The 15041-nt window shown below is 43.2% G+C and overlaps 3 protein-coding genes across 17 annotated transcripts in view; all 3 read left to right on the forward strand.

The window, feature by feature from the left end:
* LOC128749142 (rap1 GTPase-activating protein 1-like) overlaps window positions 1–3451 on the forward strand; it is a 40652-nt gene extending 37201 nt beyond the window's left edge. For 13 of the 14 annotated variants that reach the window (XM_053848426.1, XM_053848429.1, XM_053848425.1 and 10 more), the window contains 7 exons: window positions 571–680; window positions 1125–1241; window positions 1337–1454; window positions 1513–1624; window positions 1694–1773; window positions 1842–1889; window positions 2102–3451. In XM_053848426.1, coding sequence (XP_053704401.1) covers window positions 571–680; window positions 1125–1241; window positions 1337–1454; window positions 1513–1624; window positions 1694–1773; window positions 1842–1850 — 546 coding nt within the window. In that variant the 3' untranslated portion in view covers window positions 1851–1889; window positions 2102–3451. The remainder of the gene's footprint in view (window positions 1–570; window positions 681–1124; window positions 1242–1336; window positions 1455–1512; window positions 1625–1693; window positions 1774–1841; window positions 1890–2101) is intronic. The other variant, XM_053848422.1, reaches the window with a different exon arrangement.
* Window positions 3452–4036: 585 nt separating this feature from the next.
* On the forward strand, window positions 4037–5419 carry aurkaip1 (aurora kinase A interacting protein 1). Of its 2 annotated transcripts, XM_053848439.1 has the most exons (5): window positions 4085–4138; window positions 4229–4356; window positions 4474–4579; window positions 4644–5107; window positions 5215–5419. In XM_053848439.1, exons 3-5 carry the CDS (start codon window positions 4528–4530, stop codon window positions 5329–5331), a joined length of 633 nt encoding a protein of 210 aa, XP_053704414.1. In that variant the 5' UTR covers window positions 4085–4138; window positions 4229–4356; window positions 4474–4527; the 3' UTR covers window positions 5332–5419. The 2 variants fall into 2 exon arrangements, with proteins under 2 accessions (XP_053704412.1, XP_053704414.1); XM_053848437.1 differs by lacking the exon at window positions 4229–4356 and having other exon boundaries at window positions 4037–4138.
* Window positions 5420–5562: 143 nt separating this feature from the next.
* Window positions 5563–14698, forward strand: LOC128749144 (matrix remodeling-associated protein 8-like). The gene is made up of 10 exons (XM_053848436.1): window positions 5563–6447; window positions 8840–8866; window positions 8935–9243; window positions 9309–9410; window positions 10348–10809; window positions 13291–13449; window positions 13538–13568; window positions 13641–13720; window positions 13792–13845; window positions 14006–14698. The coding sequence occupies exons 1-10, from the start codon at window positions 6288–6290 to the stop codon at window positions 14029–14031; spliced, it is 1410 nt and encodes a 469-aa protein (XP_053704411.1). The 5' UTR covers window positions 5563–6287; the 3' UTR covers window positions 14032–14698.
* Window positions 14699–15041: the final 343 nt, after the last annotated feature.

The following is a 15041-nucleotide window of genomic DNA, read 5'->3' on the forward strand; positions in this document are numbered from 1 at the left end:
TCATCATCATAGTGTCTGATTAATTGCTTTCATGCTCATAAGGCGACAAGCAAAGCTGTGATGTGAGGGGGACGACACTTGACACACCTCCTTCTGGGTACACGTGTTGTGATTTCTCCTGATGGCTGGTGGAAGCATTTGGCGAATGAAAACGAGCAATGATCTGAAACCTTTCTTCCGAAGAAATAATTCTTCAGATATCTTTCTCAGCTCTTTGAAGCCTCATAGAATCAAATGCTTTCTCAAGTTCTTATTCCTAAATGAGCTTAAAACGAGAGGTTGAGTGAACAAAGCAGAGCCTGAGAAAGCATATTTAGTGGCTGGCCCTGGAGCTTTTAAATCCATCTTTCATCTCCAGTCTTTGTGAGCCAGCCTCTGACTGGAACAAGATTGGCAGCAGAGCCTGACATTAAGCTGCTAAGTGCATATTTTCCTCTTGAAAAAAAAAGATACATGGTGCGAAGTCAAAATCAGAAACTTTTATATTTCAAAACATCTTGAAAGCAAATTGATGGTTTCAGTTGATAAGAAATACGTAGAGCCTAATGTGCTTTCCTTCTCTGGTGGCAGTCTTTAATTATTCCAGGTAAAAGTCCCACTAGGAAGAAGTCTGGCCCCTTCAGCTCCAGGAGAAGCAGTGCCATTGGAATAGAAAATATACAGGAAGTCCAAGAGAAAAGGTGAGGATTTATTCACCCTGCTTTTATTTATTTATTTTTCTGGTCATTATTATAAACATGAATCACGACTGAAAGAACTTTATTTTTATATTTAAAAGCTGGGTATTTTCTCATACTATCTATACTGTATTCTGATATTTATTCATATTATTTTTCATTGTGATTATTCATGATTGTTTCATTCACTGCAATCTTTTTTCCTTTCATTTCCACATCGGTAACTATTTATATGTTATTATTTATTCGTTTTTTTCACCAATATTTGGGTATTTTTTCTAACTATATCACACTGTTCACACTATTGATTTTTTGTTTTATAATAACAATGGAAATTAGTGTTAAAAACATGCACGAGTATTTATTAGCTTTTCTGCATACGCACATCTTTACATACACGCAGAACATTCATTCATCCGTTCAAGACATTTCAAAATGTTTTTGCAGCAGAGAGAACTCTCCGAACACCCAGAAGACCCCTGACAGTGGTCACGTCTCGCAGGACCCCAAATCTGACAATTCCTCCAATCAGAGCTCTCCGGAAGTTCTCACAACGAAAAACAGGTTTTCATAACGCACATCCTTTTGTGACATCATAATCCATGTTTGATACACATGCAGCAGATAAATCATCTGTGTATCTCTTTTCTCTCTGGCAGGACTCCCTCTATCCCTGAAGGTCACGACCTCTCGCGCTCATCCTCTAACGCCAGCAGCTTTGCCAGCGTGGTGGAGGAGAACGAGACGGAGGCCACGGAGGATTACGACACGGGCATGGTGAGGTCTCGCGGGTCATCTGTCTGCGTCAGGCCGTTTACTGTGTAACTTCTGTCAGGAGAGTCTGTCGTCGGCTGGCACGCCACACAAGCGCGACTCCTTCACCTACACGCCCTGGGTGGAAGACAACGTCAGCAGCACCAGCAGCACCAGCCGCAGTAGCTCTCAAGGTGGCAACAAACGCTCGCGATAGCGAGATCTTACACGCGTCCAGCTAAAAGGGCTGACTCACGTTGCAGGAGGCGGCAAACCTGACCGAGGGAAGGGGGCCGACATCCGAATCAGACTGGAATGTTCACCAGATCGTCACTCCTCATCGGTGGGTCATGTCTGCCTTCATGACAGATTTGACAGATTTTAATCTGGTGATTATTTCCTGATTTGCAGAACTGCTAGCTTCACTCACCTGGATGTACCCTGGATTTTCATATTCAGGTGAGAAAGGTCCCTCTTTGCTTCCTTTCACGCAACACATACAGTAACTCAGAATGACTTTTCTTTATAAAATGCTTTTTTTTTCCCTCATAAACTTCACAGTACTCCGGTTTGTCTGTGTGAAATATGTGAGACGGAAGCGTACATACAGTATGAATTGCATGAGTGATGTTGAGTAGGCCGATTCTTAGGTGTCTTTTGCTTTCTAAAAGCATTCTCATTGGTCACATCCCTGAGGAAGACGGGACAAGAGGACGTGCCTGTGACATTGATGAGGCGGAAGGCAGCGTGTGAGTTGCCAGTCAACTGCTCACTCGAGCCTGCTGAGCCGGGAGGGAACTGGAGAAGATGACGCACAGAGACGGGCCCGCTTTTGCACAGTTGTCGTCTTCGCCTGTTTACACGTTTGTTGCCTATTGTTTTCCACCCAGAGCACACGCTTCGCCCTCCAGTTCATTCAAAAAAGCTTTGACTTTGTCTTATAGAGGCCTAAGTGTCTGGGGTCGCACAGGGTCGCTGCAGTGCCACGGAGTGTCAAGATTGTAACCAGGAGATATAGTCTGGATTACGACATTGCATTGGTCTCTAAAGCTTGGACAATGCTAGAGGCCATCTTGGCCATTCCCTTAATGAAGATGCGCATCTGCAGATGAACATATGTGCCATGTAGTAGGAAAAATGGTGGTTGCCGTCTTCATAAAAAATGTCAGCCTTTTCAAGCAAATTTGGTGTGCAAAACTAATCCTTCACAGCTTCACATGTAAATAAAGATTATTATTGTCATTAATAATATTATTATAATAACATTAATATTATTCAATTCTCTGTGATATAATATTGAATAAAATGGCCTTAAACCACAGCTATGGTCCCACAGATGTATTTTACCTCATTCTCACTAAAAAATGTGACATTGGTATTAGTTGAACTAATACTTTTATTTGAAGAATCACATGAGCACAGCGGCGGTTCCTAAGGAGACAGTGCAATGCAGTAATGTGACAGCTATATTATCTGTGTTGATTAATGTCTTGTGTTTTGCTTCTGTTTTTCACCTTGAGTGAAGATACGTTTGTATTTATTCCCTCTGGTATCCATTTGATACATGGCAACATCTTACTGCTCTGACTGTCTGTATTCGTTTGACGTCATATGTAATGTTCCAGAACTTGTCAGGCGTTCGATGTTCCTTTGCATCACAATTAAAAGATGGCAACTTATTTTAAGTCTGAAAATGTCCACTCCAACTACTGATTTATATATATGTATGAGTTTATTGTGTATAATTTGTTTTGCCGACGACTTGAAAAGACTGATGTGAAGGTAGTTTATTGTTGTTTTATTTATTGTATATTTCCCCTTTAATGCTTGTAAAATAAAATCATTTAAAAAGTGTACAGATTACTCTTTTAAGGGGGACCGCTGCAGTACTCTGTGTTGTCATTTCAGTTGCCTTATCACACACTCGCAATGTGAATAAACCTAATATGTTGGTCTTGGCATTTATATGGATGTCCATTTTGTTGTAATTTTTATTGAAAATAAACGTGCTATGACTTTTACGCTGTCTTTTTAGTCCTCTGGTGTAGGATTGTTATAGCTTCAACACACCTTTTATTTCACAAGTCACTGAAACACATTCAAATAAAGTCTCCCTGCTGTGTAGTTAACCCCATCAATAAATGATTGGATTCGGCTGCCCTCTGTTAGAAGACTGGAAAACTGGAGCGATTTAAAATAGAAGGGATTCCAGGTTATATAACCACTTGTGAAAGGGAGCAGCTACATTTTTAATGCGCCAAGAAGGACAAGATTCTGGACCCTGTATTTATTCAGTTAGACGCCCAGTTTCAAAGAGATGGAATGAGAGGGTTTAACCTTTTGTGAATACTTTAATTTGTCATGTTTTTTCTCCTCTCATTTTTGTATCTTGTTTTCATTGTGCTGCATAAAAGAATGAAAATGGAACACTACAAAGGAATACATTTTCCAATACATTTTATCTGAAAAATTGATCTTCCTTAACGTTCCCTTTTATTGTGGGACATCAGGGCTCAAAGCTACAGTTTAGATTAATCTTTTTTTTTTCAATTTTCTCGATTATTATTATTTTTATTTTACAGGTCAGTGGGTCGCCGTTGTGACGGAACGTTCGTTCAGTTCCGGAAACAGGAAGCGGTGTCTTTTTACGGTACACAAATACTCTTCGAGTCACATTGAGGAAGATATATTTTTGTCACAGAACTTTGGTACGTAGTGTTTTTGCTATCATGTTGAGAACCTTTGCGTTTTGTCGTGTTTTCTAAAACAAACGTGTCGTTGTTGTGGTGTCACGAAAGACACTATACGCTAGGTATTAGCTGCGGCGCTAGGACGTGTTAGCCGCAGTAGCTACTTTGCTCTGTCACGGATTTCACCCGGGCGAATACTCGTTTCAGCAACAGTGGCATTTCGAATTCAATTTAAGGCGAGTGACTGACTCTATCAAGAGAACGACCTCCTGTCTGTAACCTGTCATAAACCGCCAGGTAATTGAGTCAGTCGTATCTGACCTTTGCCTGCTTTCTTTACCGGAACGTCACAGGAGCCGTCAGCATTCTTCTTGTTCCTTATGATGACTAACTGGTGATCGACGACAATGTTTACGTCCAAGTTGGTCCCTGGTCTACGTCTTTTACGGAGGGCGAGTTGTAAGTATCAACCTGAGCTCACGCTATCCCACCGTCATGTCAGTAACGTTATACCTTTGACCAGGCTCACTCCCGGGCCATGCTGAAATCTTGAAGGACTTCGCCCACTCCACCATCCCCATCTCCTGCCCCATACTGAACCATAAACTGAGAAACTATGCGACTGCTGCTGGCAACACGCCTCCACCTCGCTGGGTCCAACTGGAACCAGAACTGGAAGACGCTCTGGTGCCACGTAAACTGTCAGTGAGTCCTCTGGAAAGCTGGCTCTCTTTGCGCTACTCCCTTCCTCCCCTACTAGAGTCGGCTCAGCCGCTGGAGGAAGTGGATTTTTTAGAAGAGAAGATGCTGCCCCCAGTTCTGTCGCCTGTTCTTGAGGATGGTGAAGGATCTGTTACGCCACTTAGTTGCAAGAATGTTCTCATGATCCGCCGGCGTAAAATGAATAGGCATAAATATAAGAAGCTGCAAAAGCGGACTAAGTTCCTGAGGAAAAGAGTCATGGATATCAGAGGGAAGAAAAAACAGGTGAGTTCATCTGGCAGACACGTGTCCGCGATATTTCCTCCCACTCCACTCATTTATTTAGCTCCTTTCCAAACATGTCCTAACATTTGTGTCCATTTCCGTCACAGAAGAAATTTGAGAAGGATCTGCAGAGGCTTTGGAGACGAGCAGGTCTGAAGAAGGCGCCTGAAGGGTGGACGACTCCAAAGATCTTCCTGAAACAATATGGGAACAAGACAGACTGAGAGGCCGTCGAACTGCCTCTGAACAGCTTCATGCCACTTTCATAACAATTAAACACAGTTCCTCATCCAATAAACATCATGCATTGTTGTTTTTGTTGGTGTCACAACGTTTTAGATCTCATTCAACTCAAAGTCTCAAAAGACAACAGATGCTCTTGTGACTACCATTGCACATGCATTAGTATCCAAAGGTACGAGCTTTAGTCAACCTCACTTAATTCTAAATGAGTAACGGGAAAAGCAATGATCTTCAAGACCTTTCTGGACCATCTCCAGTCGTGTTTTCTTTTGCTGACACTGCGAAAATGTACATATTAATCCAACGACATCAGATGTGTTTTAAATTGTATTTTGCTTGTTAAATTATATTAATTTCATTTCCTCTTGACTTAAATAAGAAACATAGTGGAAGGAACTGACACTGTTGTAGGGCTTCATTTCACCACTAGGTGTCAGTGTTGTTAAACACTTAGCCAACCTCTTCTGACTAATATTGGATTGAATACTCGGCCTGTAACTACACGTTACATGTCTAACTACATGTTAGAGGCTGCTTTTAACATTCCGTTAAAAACGATTTGAGCGGATAACCAGGTGACATATGCACATGATGATATGACATCAGAATGTTACATTGTGAATGTTTGCATGTTACATGTCTGTAACACTGTACAATATATATAATTCTGATGTCGGCTCTTATTTGTCAATGAATGGAAAGGTGTCGTTGATGCACATGGTGGAGCTTGTTCTTCACTTCCATAGAACGCATCTGTGATGGCATCATCAACTTCTCCATCAGCTCTTCATATCCTTTCATGCTTGTGAAGTTTAACTTTGAGTTCATATTCTGTATATACTCTCCTTAATTTCACACAAAGCCTGCGGTTGACATGGTCCAGCTGCGAGGTATGTAGGTGTTGGGTTTCAGAGGCTGGATGGGGCGGAGCGTCTGAATGATCCAGAGTTCAGGACTACAACAAAACACATCTGGACTGCTGCTGCTCGCCGAGCTTGAACATTGTCTGACTGAAAGCAACAACCTTTGTTTGTCTGCTTCTCCTGCTGCAAGTGTCAAGATGATGATGATGCACCTCAGCTTGACGGTCTTAACAGGTGAGTGCTCAAGCCAGTCAAGAAGTTTTTTTATGACTTAAGAACAAAAGCTGAATGTCCTGATTCTTTATGCTGATGCTGATGCTAGATATATATAAAAAAAAAGCTTTGGATGTGTTTGAACTTGAGCCTCCTAAATGAGTCCTTCTGTCGACCCAAACATGGCAACCATACCATTCCCGTTCAGATGCAAGCTGGATTTCAGAAAACATTTTTCATCTTATTTTGTGGTTGTCATGCTTCGTTTTGCACAACACGACCCTAATATGATTCAAGCTTCAACTTTTAAACAAGACATGGATCGGTTCCAGCCTGTTGACACGGTGTGTATGTGGGATTTTTTATGGTTTCGGTTCAATGTGTTTCTGGTTAACTGCGGTCAGATGTGGGGAGTCAGCACAATCCCCCAGCCCGTCATTATATGTGTCAGTAATGAGTGTTTCACAGTGAGTGGGCTGCCACGAGGACGGGATGTGTTCGTAATTGATGCGACGTTAGGAACATTGCAGTCTAAAATGTAAGGGCTTTTATCCAGAGGAGGAAATCACAGGGTTGGACAAGATTTGTTTGTGCTGGGTTCGACGACAATCTTTACATTTCTGTTGTTCTCATTCCTTCTCTTTACTTATTCATGCAGGGTAAACTGGTGGAATGGTATTCTGCACCACGTGAGAAACATTAGATTTTTATGATTTTAGAATCGTTTTTCATCATGCTTTGGAGGCATTTGAAGACGAAAATCCATCTATCGGGACATGGGGTCAGCTGTCTGAACAAAGAGGCCCTGACCTCTCTGTCCTAAGGGACGTGCTCCAGCACTCCTTGGACATAAACATCAACCAACTCTACGTAGTCTGTCTTGGATGATCATCCCATCCAAAAGGGAACTGCTGTGCGAAGAAGATCCAGATAAAGCCGACTGGAATGACTCGACACCACAACAAAGAGGCCCTAATCAGAAGCAGAAATAACAGCAAATAAGTTGCTCAACGAAAATGCAGTGTGCAGTCAGATGGACTGAATGAGCTGCGTGGTCAGCTGGATGGGAAACATTCCCAGGTGTGCAGAGCGGGTGACTGTTCAGGGAAAAGAGCCTTATTATGAGTCATCTGGGCTGATGATATATGACTCTCTGAAATGCGTTGGGCTGGCATGTGAGTCCCTCTGGCACACACCTGAGAGTGTGTATTTCCGTCTGACATTTCGCTGACTCTGCAGCTTTACATGACTTCACATCTCCCTCACATGTGACGTGGCTGTGAGTAAACATCACACCTCGCCAGCCACCTCAGATGGAAGCTTATGTTTGATTCACACCTCAGTTTATTTCTTCTCAGCGGCCTGTAGAGTGACAACAGTGATTTCATGGGGCATGTGGTAAATGTCTGTAATTATCTGCAGGTAACTCAATAGCACGTTGTTAAGTCTTAATGCAGCCGTGTGAGTCAGTGGAGGAGAGATGGGGGCAAATTACAGAGGCTGTGCGACTCTGCTTTACCTTCTGCAGGAAAGTTTGGAGTCCTCACTAGCGTTTTTCCAGCCTGAGGCCTCTTCTCCTGATGCCAGCAAGTGTGCTGAAGTCATCTCGCTCATCTTTTACTGCCATTATGGTGCGGAGCTGAAACCACCGAGCACAATCCTAAAGCACCGTGGCAGCCAGCGACTCGCGCTATAGTTTGGTTTGTGATGAACTGGTGAAGGCAGTCGTCTGCTCTGATGTGACGCATCGAACAAGCGTGAGCAAGCCAAAAAGATCAGTTAACCTGCTGACGCTGCCAGGTTTGTTGTGGAGCGGCTGCTCTGACTCAGGAGTGGATCACTTCCTGTAATAAGAAGGCGCCTGGAGAGCTAAGAAAAAAAAGAAGTTGGTTGTATAATTCCTGCTTTTTGGAGACGTGGCACTGTATCTTTGTGAGATGTGGGTTGATGACAGCAGGCTGCTGGAATCAAAGATGTCAGCAGTGAATGAACACTGAGAAGGTGTGATACTGTCGTCAACATTATTGAAATGCCTCATTGTATTTCTGTCTCTAATTGAGATGCTGTCTCCTGGTGGTGGGAGGTCATTACTTGTGCATAATCTGTCTTGTGTTTGTCTCTCTTCATCTAGATTCTGTACATTATTTCAGACTACAATCCATGTTCTTTTTTTTTTTAAGTCACCAACATTGTTCGCTGAAAGCTCTCCATTCGCTCCAGTGCTGCTTCTTGATCTCTGCCCTGTAAGCAACCTGCATGAATGGAGCCTCTGTGTCTTCAGTACACGCATAAAAAACACAGCACTCAGCACAGCATTTTGGACCTAAAACGCAGTGTTTCTCCTGAGAATATCACAGTCACCTCAAAATATCACCTCTGTTCTCATACAATGGCTTGTTTTTCTCTCCTCCAGGTCTTGCTTTGGTCTTTCTGCCAACAGGTAAATATTTTTAATTACCTTCCCCACTCATGTAGTTTTCTTTGAGAGTGAGCGTTTTGTTTTCACAGCACAGTGTCAGAGCGGAAACAGCGCACTTGGTGTGGTGGTGGACGCCAGGAACATGACTCTGCCTGCTGGTTCCAAGGCAGTCCTGCCCTGCCACAGTCCACGCATGGTCTGGACTCAAGACAGGCTTAAAGACCGGCAGAGGGTGGTCCACTGGGACCTGGTCCGCAACACTCCAAAGTATTCAACGGAGCGTATCGTGGACATGTCCCCTGGGGCACGACAGAGGGTCTACAACGGCTTCAACAAGGGCCGTGTTTCCATTCCCAACTCTGCGTTTAAGGATGGAAACTTCTCTCTGGTCATCAACAGTGAGACTCACTTATTGTGTCACCTGCTGTTTGTGTGCTTCTGTTCACTCTGGTTTGTTTTGTAGATGTTGTCAGCAGCGACAAAGGAGTTTACACTTGTAACCTGCATCATCACTACTGCCAGATCCAACAGTCCATCCAGGTCCAGCTGAATGTCACCAAGTCTGGTAAGCGTCTCTGGTGTTACGCCTGCCTGTCCTTCAGCATATGGCTGTGCTGGTTCTCCAAATTCACATGCAGAACAGATGCTCTCACTCGTGGCCTGTTCCAGGGAATTTGTGTGTGTGCGTGAACGTCGTGACTAATTTGTCTGGCCGTCATTGGGTCCAGATTCATTCTTGGCCTGCTTTTTACGTTGAGGTCGAGACTTCCGTGGTATTATATTCAGTCCTGATGGGAACTTATCCTGGACGAGTCACTGATAGTTGACCATTTTGGTTCAGCATTAAGGGATGGGAAGATGATAATGACACATGGCAGCTTCATCGGTGGGTTGTGTTTTGTAGGAAAACTGGGACCCACAACAGCTTCATAGCCTCAGGTTAGTCAGAAAAAATGGAGCCTTATTGCAGCAAGGAGCTGCAGTTCTGAGTAGGGCAAAGTGGGTTGTAAGGTTTGACAAATACCAGGTGGACTGGACCTGATCAAGAGGGTTGTTATTGTAAATAACCGAGCAGGTTGGAGACTGATGGGGATAGAACATTTGCCTCAACATTTGTTCTCTTGTGACGGTAAATAAGTACCATACTCTAAGTATGAGTGGATGAACTGAATGAAAACAAGGGACATGTGGCTAAACCTGGATATGGTCTTTAAACCCACATCGGAACAGAAACTTTCAGTCTAAATCAAACCCCAATGTTTAATTCTGAAGCCTTTGAAGTGTGCCTTTTGTGTCATCTGTACATAAAAACATGTGTTGCCCTTAACACACAGCATACAGTGTGTGAGTGTGAGAACCACTCACGCCCAGAGCAGCGAGAGTAAAGTCAGCATGCAGACTCGTAAAGCCACATTTTTCTGCTCACGATCACAGAGCCATATGAGACCCAGAAACAATGAGTGCTTTCATGTTTAATTTAACTCACACTTATCTGGTTGCAGCTCAAAAAGAGAAACGATACTGGGATGGAGAAAAGACCGTGTTTGTGGTTTTGCTTGGGAGCTCTGTGGTCCTTCCGTGTGTGAACCGACGCCCCCTCTGGAGAGAGGGTCTCCAGGAGGACCAGCAGCAAGTGGCCCACTGGGACTTCCAGCCACCTGGGGTTCGTCCGGACAGAGCCAACCGTCTTGTGGACCTCTACGCCTCTGGAGAGCGCAGGGACTACGGGCCGCTTTTTGCACAAAATAAAATGCGTGTGGAAGAGGACGCCTTCACATTTGGAGACTTCTCACTCACCATCTCTGACCTGAAGCCCGTCCACAAGGGCATCTACTCCTGCAACCTTCACCATCACTACTGTGGCCTGCAGGAGAGGCGTATCTTCAGACTGACCGTGGGGCCTGAACTGCCCTCCACACCCTCGGAGCCTCCAAAAACGTTCCCTATTGACCTGCCAGAGCCGAGTAAGTCACAAAATTATCACTGAGCCTTTGTTTTCCTGAGTGATGGTCTCCGTACTTCCCCGCTTTGTTGGGTTTAGTGAGCACATAGCTCTGGTTTTTATGCTATATTTATAGACTGTGAAGTCAGTTCTGCCACCGGGTTTGTGTCTGAGGAGGGACTCAGGAAGGAATGCCGGAGCTGGAGGAGAAAGAGAACCAAAAAAACCCAACTTGGCTCAAAAGGAATTTAGATACAGAAGAGGTCCACTACAGCATTTTATTTTTTACAACACACTTTTACAACAGGGATATTTTCACTGCATTTAGGAGGAGGAGTTGGCTCCACTGCCACTTAGCTGGGAGTGGTGGGCAATCTCCTCTGTTTTCTTTCAGTTTGACCCCATTTTCCAAACTCTCCAACCGCACGTCTAGACGAGTCAGTCGCGCAGAATCTTTGTTTGTCCTCCTTTTCCTCGGCGCTGCTCTGTTCTCTGCCGATGTCTATCAGTCCCTGATGAATGCGTGTTAAGCAGCAGTCGGCGGAAGCCTGTTGCAGTACATCTGCTCTACATCTGGGCCGGCTGTGACATGAAAGTCAGAGGAGGCGAAGCTACGAGCTGTGCTATAGGTTCGACTCGCCTTTAAACCTCACGAGTGCCCATTTAATATATCAGGAAAATATGTGAGCGACACGTGACTCTGTGGAATCTTGTCCTTTCTCTAAACTTTCATTGAAAAACACATGATGATGATGAAAGCAGGGTGGAATTCTGAGGCTGGGCTCTATCCTGTTTTCTACTTCTTTTGACATGAATCATCATCTCAAACTTAAGACGGTGCTTGTGCTACTTATTCACTGAAGAAATTTAAAAAGCTCTATAAATGCATGAACGTCTTTGATACATTCAACACATGCACATGTTGTTTTCTCCAAAAAAACAAAATAAAATCTGGCACATGTTTATTCTTCTGTCATAAATGCAAACAAATTGACAACACTTCTGCTCTCCAATATTTCAAACATGTTTCGGCTCAGCAGGACCAGAAGTCCACTAAATAGAGATGTCACTTGACTGCGGTAATTATTCGTGGCAAGAATAAACAGAGCCGCGTGTGAGCTGTCAACAGACTTAATGAAGATGCGTGCTCGCATCACTGACTTCCAAATGGAGCCGTTTCGAACAAAACTGTTGGAAGAGATTGTTTAAATGCAGATCTTCCTGCAGACATTGAATAGTACCAAACCACCTCTGATGTTCTGTCTGTTTATGACGTGCCCTGATCTTATCATAATAATAATGATATTTTTTATCATTGTTTTTTTTTATCAATATCATCTAAACCAAAGCAGACCCGGTACTTGACCTCTTACAGAATATTAGTCGGAGCAGTTCACTTCACTTCATCTGTAAAGGTGCCGTTTTGTTTTCTTCACGAGGGCCAACAATGAGGACACAGAAGAAGAAAGTGTTTTAAATAACTCAACAAATGTTTCCACTAATTCAATTTGCATCTCAGTTCCACATCGAATTTGCTTCTCACAGTTTAGCAAATCCTCGGCTAGATTTAACAAAAGCAACTCTAATGAAGATCAGATCCCGCAGACCTTGTGTATACTTGTTTGTCCCTCAGCCTTCGCACAGCTCACAGACCTTTTTTCCACATGTCCGACCCAGACTTATGTTTCTTAACAGATGTTAAAAATGGGGAACTAATAGAGACGCTCAGGCAAACCACATTGCACTTTTCTCTCCGTCTCCTCACACATTTCTTTCTCTCATGGTGTTTTTTCTGTGGAGGGAAAAAAATAACAGCTGCATGACATCAGGTCTGGAAGTTGTTTAACTCCTGCTCGCCCTCTTGTTTTCCTGAGTTTTTGGAAATAGATGATTTGATACTCGTCTTGAGGGAATAAAGCCGGTAATATAATGTCAAATCCGTTTCCTCTGCTTCAGTTTATTGCAGAAATCTAACCTCTGCTTGATGATATAGTATGTATGAAGCCACCTAATCCTATTTGACTTCTGTGTTCACACTATTCGGTCTTACCTTTACACAGTAACCTCATTTCTGTACATGTCATCTCCCTTTTATCAATGTGATATGAATGTGAAGTAGATCTCTCTTTTATTTCTCTTGTTTCATACCTTTAGCTTATTATAATGGTGTATTATTGCTGTGTATTTATAACCAACGATGTTTGTGTTTTTTTCAACATAATTTTGCATAATTTCAATTATGTTGAAAACCTAAAATATTTAACATTTTGTAGTTTACTTTTTATGTATTTATTTATTTTTATTTTGTGTTATTTATTCCCCTTGACCCAAATATTGATTTTGAAGTTAGTTAGATGTCTGTATTCTATTTAATATAAAACAGTTTTTCACTTCATAAATAACTGAAGATTCTGCGATGACGATGAATTATTGGAGTGAAATGAAAATATTTCTCGCCTAATTTGTTTCAATAATACGACCGATGTGTTGTCGTTGGCTTCAGGAGTGGAGGAGGTGGAAAGTCCTCGTGTGGTGAACGTCATCCTCCCGGAGCAGCGGGGCTATTTCGTGCAGCACTTGGGCTACTTCCTGGCAACTTTCCTCCTGCTGGCGCTCGTCATGGTTGCGGTCATCTGGCTGACACGGCGACGCAAAAACAGAGGTCGTCTGTTGTTGTTTGTTTACCTGGAAGCCTCTCCCGAAATTTCCTCCTGCAAATTTGTTGTAAAAAGTTTGTTTTTCTCCTTCAGGCCTGGAGTACGAGCTGCGGCGATACGATGAGTGAGACCACGCTTTCAAGCTCAAGAATATCAGGAAAGCTCAGGCTGAAATAATAACTTTCTTCTGTTGCAGAGGGAATGTTCTGAGCCAGGGTGAGGTGCAGCTGGAGTGCACAGAGCTCAGGACCTTTAACCAACAACCACTGAACTCAGGTGAGACAAAGCTGCTCCACAAGCTAGATATTAATTCTCTCTCATAACCCCAGTGTTTTTGTCATCCACAGACTATAAAAACAACCTGCTGAGGGAGAGGGATTTGACCAAAGACTGCAACAAGGGTGAGCCGATGTGTTTTTGTGTGGAGAGCGACCCCTCCGGTCTGTTAGAAACGGAACGTTTTGCAGACTTTTTCGGCGTTGTGATGTCACAGTTCATTACAGCCCAGAGTGAAGTCCAGTAAATGTTATAAGAGACGTCATTGTTTTTCATCTTTTCCAGACTTTGAAGACAAGATGTGGAAGTGAGTGAGATGGTCACGAGAAGCTGCTGGCAGGTCCAGAGCGGAGTCCGCCATCAATGAGGAGGCAGACTCCTAAGGGCATCATCTTTTTTTTTAATTTTTTTTTTATGTTGAGCTTATTTCAACAACATTTGAATAGTAGACTCATGGATGACGTTTGTTGACATTTAAACAGGTTGGCTTCTTTTTAAACTGCATGCTGCTTATTCCATGTTACTGTGCATGCACGCAGCGCTCACAGCTTTCTTCATGTGTACACCTTTTTGCACATATTCAGCAGTACTGTAAGACGTTACCAATACGCTGGAACATCTTTTGGATTGTTTACTGTAAGTGTGAGACTGCGCTAAAAGACAAGCGACGCCTCTATAACACTCCTCGTGGGCCAAGCTAAATGTAAGGATTTGTTTTGGTGTTTTGACACATTTAAATTCAACGTGGGGATTGGACCTCAGGAATTAGGAATATGGTATTTGCTGCCAGTTTTTACCCTGCGACTGACACACTGACTGTTAACTGATTGTGACACAGGTCCGGTAACTTTGGGTCTACTACATGTACTTTGTCAGTGCGACATTACTGAAAATTAATTCATGTTTTTTTTCTTTTTTCTTGTCCCCTATGTTTGCCCCCTTTTTTGTCTGGTCGAATAAAATATTAAAAATCAAATTTGCCTTAGATCCTGTATTCGATGGTCTTTTTTTCCCTCTCGATTATAGACCACGCTCATCTATCTTTCCCTCACATCTTCTCTCATTCTTTCTTATGAGACCTGAACTTCACCTCGACCCACTAATGGTGTTTATAGTGGCGCAGTGAGCTGTGTTGACCGCTCAAATTCATGTGTGTTTCCTCGTCACGGATGCTGTTTCCTCGGAGGTCAAGGATCAGCTTCAGGCAAGGTTCTCAGGAGCCACCTCTGTAGTTCAAAAGGATTTTTGGGGGGGCTTCTTCACTGTGCTGACTGATTTGTGCACGATTGACCGTGTCGTGGGTTAATACATCCCTGTGAAA

Source organism: Synchiropus splendidus, chromosome 18, assembly GCF_027744825.2.
Source record: "Synchiropus splendidus isolate RoL2022-P1 chromosome 18, RoL_Sspl_1.0, whole genome shotgun sequence".
NCBI classification, from domain to species: domain Eukaryota; kingdom Metazoa; phylum Chordata; class Actinopteri; order Syngnathiformes; family Callionymidae; genus Synchiropus; species Synchiropus splendidus.